General features: G+C 58.5%; 1 protein-coding gene across 1 annotated transcript in view; it reads right to left on the reverse strand.

The window, feature by feature from the left end:
- The window catches only part of SEMA6B (semaphorin 6B), a gene marked incomplete at its 5' end in the record, with an annotated part of 16,748 nt that overhangs the window by 8,231 nt on the left and 5,940 nt on the right, over nucleotides 1–2,577 (reverse strand). The window contains 5 exon segments of the mRNA XM_017833619.1: nucleotides 361–480; nucleotides 557–789; nucleotides 1,458–1,589; nucleotides 1,696–1,913; nucleotides 2,045–2,161. Coding sequence (XP_017689108.1) covers nucleotides 361–480; nucleotides 557–789; nucleotides 1,458–1,589; nucleotides 1,696–1,913; nucleotides 2,045–2,161 — 820 coding nt within the window.

Here is a 2,577-nt window from a genome sequence, read left to right on the forward strand (position 1 = left end):
AAGGATTCCAGTTTTGAATATGTAAACCACGAACCCTTTAAATACCCTTTAAAAAGTTGTGGACACAATAAAGGATTCCAGTTTTGAATATGTAAACCACGAACCCTTTAAATACCCTTTAAAAAGTTGTGGACACAATAAAGGATTCCAGTTTTGAATATGTAAACCACGAACCCTTTAAATACCTTTTAAATACCCTTTAAGTACCCTTTAAGTACCCTTTAAAAAGCTGTGAACCCAATAAAGGATTCCGGTTTTCTGCCTCCCCTGGGATCCTGATGGCTTATTGACCTTCTCGAGCGGGGTCAGGGCGGGGGGACAGGGGGCCCGTGTCCCCGCCCCGGGGTGGGGGACACCCACCTTTGAACCACTTGGAGTCGTGTTTGACGGTGCGCAGGGTGGGGCTGTCCCCGAGGCTGCGGTAGATGACGGCGTCGATGGCCAGGAAATCCGTCACGGTGGCCGTGAAGAGCATCCCCCCTGCGCGGGAGGGGGGTCAGCGGGGCCGGGGGGGACACACCGAGCCCGCGGTGACACCCCCGGGGCCACCACCGACCTGTGAACAGGGCCACGTTGGCGTGTTTGGGGTCGTAGGGACACCGGGCCATGCCGCTGATGTTGTCCCCGACAGGCTCCAGCGTGTCCATCTGCGGGGGGGGGACACGGGACAGACGTGAGGACACACCCGGGCACGGGGGTGACCCCCGGGGTCCCCGTCCCAGCAGGGAGTTGGCACAGATGGGGTTGAAGTTGTTGGTGCCGCAGCCTCTTCCCGTGGGTGCCCCCCTCCTGCCCTCACCCCAAAGCACCCCAAACCCCCTCTGCCGTGGCTGTCCCCCTCTGGCCTTCACCCCAAAACCCCTCTGCCTTGGGTGTCCCCTCTTTCCCAACCCCAAAGTATCCCAAACCCCCTCTGCCATGGGTGCTCCTTTTTCCTTAACCCCAAAGCACCCCAAATTAAACCCCTCCCTGTGAGTGCCTCCCTTCTGTCTTCACCCCAAAATCCCCTTCCCATATGTGTCCTCCTCATGTCTTCACCCCAAAACCTCTTCCCATGTGTGTCCCCCTCCTGTCGTCACCCCAAAACCCCTCTCCCGTGGGTGCCCCCTTTTTCCTTAACCCCAAAGCACCCCCAAAACCACCTTCCCATGGCTTTCCCTCTCCTGCCATCACCCCAAACCCTCTCTTCCCATGTGTTTCTCTCCTCTGTCTTCACCCCAAAATCCCCTTCCCATCCGTGTCCTCATCATGTCTTCACCCCAAAACCACCCTTCCCATGTGTGTCCTCTTCCGGCCTTCACCCCAAAAACCCCCNTCCCTGTCCCCATCCCCATCCCTGATCACAGCGATCCCATCACTCCCGTTGCTTCCCTTTCTCCCCGCAGGCCCCAGCCCTGGCTGTCCCTGTCCCCAACCCCTCCGTCCCTTCCTGCCTGTCCCCATCCCCGTCCCCTCACCGTGGCTTTGGCACCATGTCCTCGGGCACGGGCGTCCAGATGGACTCGGGCGACTTCTGCTCGCGGAACCGCCCCTCGAACACCGCGGCCACCTGGGCCATGTCGAAGGCGCAGACGGCCGAGCCGGGAATGCTGCGGGGACACGGGATGAGCATCCCAACCCCTCCTGCTTCCCCCACGCCCCCCAAGTCTCCCAGGAACCCCCAAGGGTCTCCGTGAGGGCACCGGAGCCTCCGACCTGTTGGCGGGCGTGGAGAAGACGGCGAGAACCACGGGGCGCCCGTCCAGCTCCAGGATGTCCGTCACGGCCTGGATGACGTTGAAGTAGAAGTGGGAGTCGCCCGGCACGGAGCAGTTGAGCCGGGCCTTGAGGAAGGAGGTCCACTGCTTCTCCAGCACCCGCTGGGAGCCCCCCATGTCGTTCTTGCACACTCGGGCCACCCGCGACACCACCACCTGCGGGGCGGGCACCCGTCATCACCCCGTCCCAACCACCATCTCCACGTCCCCGTCACCACCACGGGCGGGATCACAGCGTGATTCGGGTCGGAAGGGACCTTAAAGACCACCAATTCTAGGTGTCCCACCTTCTCCAGGTAGTTGAACTCCATGGCGATCTCCCGGAAGAAGAAGTAGACGTGGCTCCTCCACTCCACGGCGTGCACGAAGTAGGGCTCTGCGGGCACAGCGGGATTGTTGGATCCCAAACGTTAGATACGAGAAAAGAAAACCCGCTGGGTTTAGACAGAAAAACTCGAGTCACAGAAGCTGGGGCAAAAAAAAAACCCCTTTTTAGTAACTTCATCACTGTGGGTTCTTCCTCCCTCCTCCAGCACAATGGAAGAGACTCCTTGCATGATGTTATCACGTGCCCTGCCCAAGCCAGAGGCCATACCCTGATTGGATCGACCCATGCAGAAGACCCATTGTGTTTTATCTCTCCTTTTGTGTTTACCTGTCCCCTCCGTAAAATTCCCCAAGTTAGAGTGGGTTTCTCCCATGAGGTAATTCCTAAGACCCCCAAGATTTGTCAAACCTGTTTTTTTCCCTTCCCTCGTCTCTGGAAAGTCCCCCAATTGTAATAGAACGAATATGCAAGCCCCCCCGTTGAATATGTAAA

The sequence above is a fragment of the Lepidothrix coronata genome, unplaced genomic scaffold (assembly GCF_001604755.1).
Source record: "Lepidothrix coronata isolate B3197 unplaced genomic scaffold, Lepidothrix_coronata-1.0 Scaffold219, whole genome shotgun sequence".
In the NCBI taxonomy this organism is placed as follows: Eukaryota; Metazoa; Chordata; class Aves; order Passeriformes; family Pipridae; genus Lepidothrix; species Lepidothrix coronata.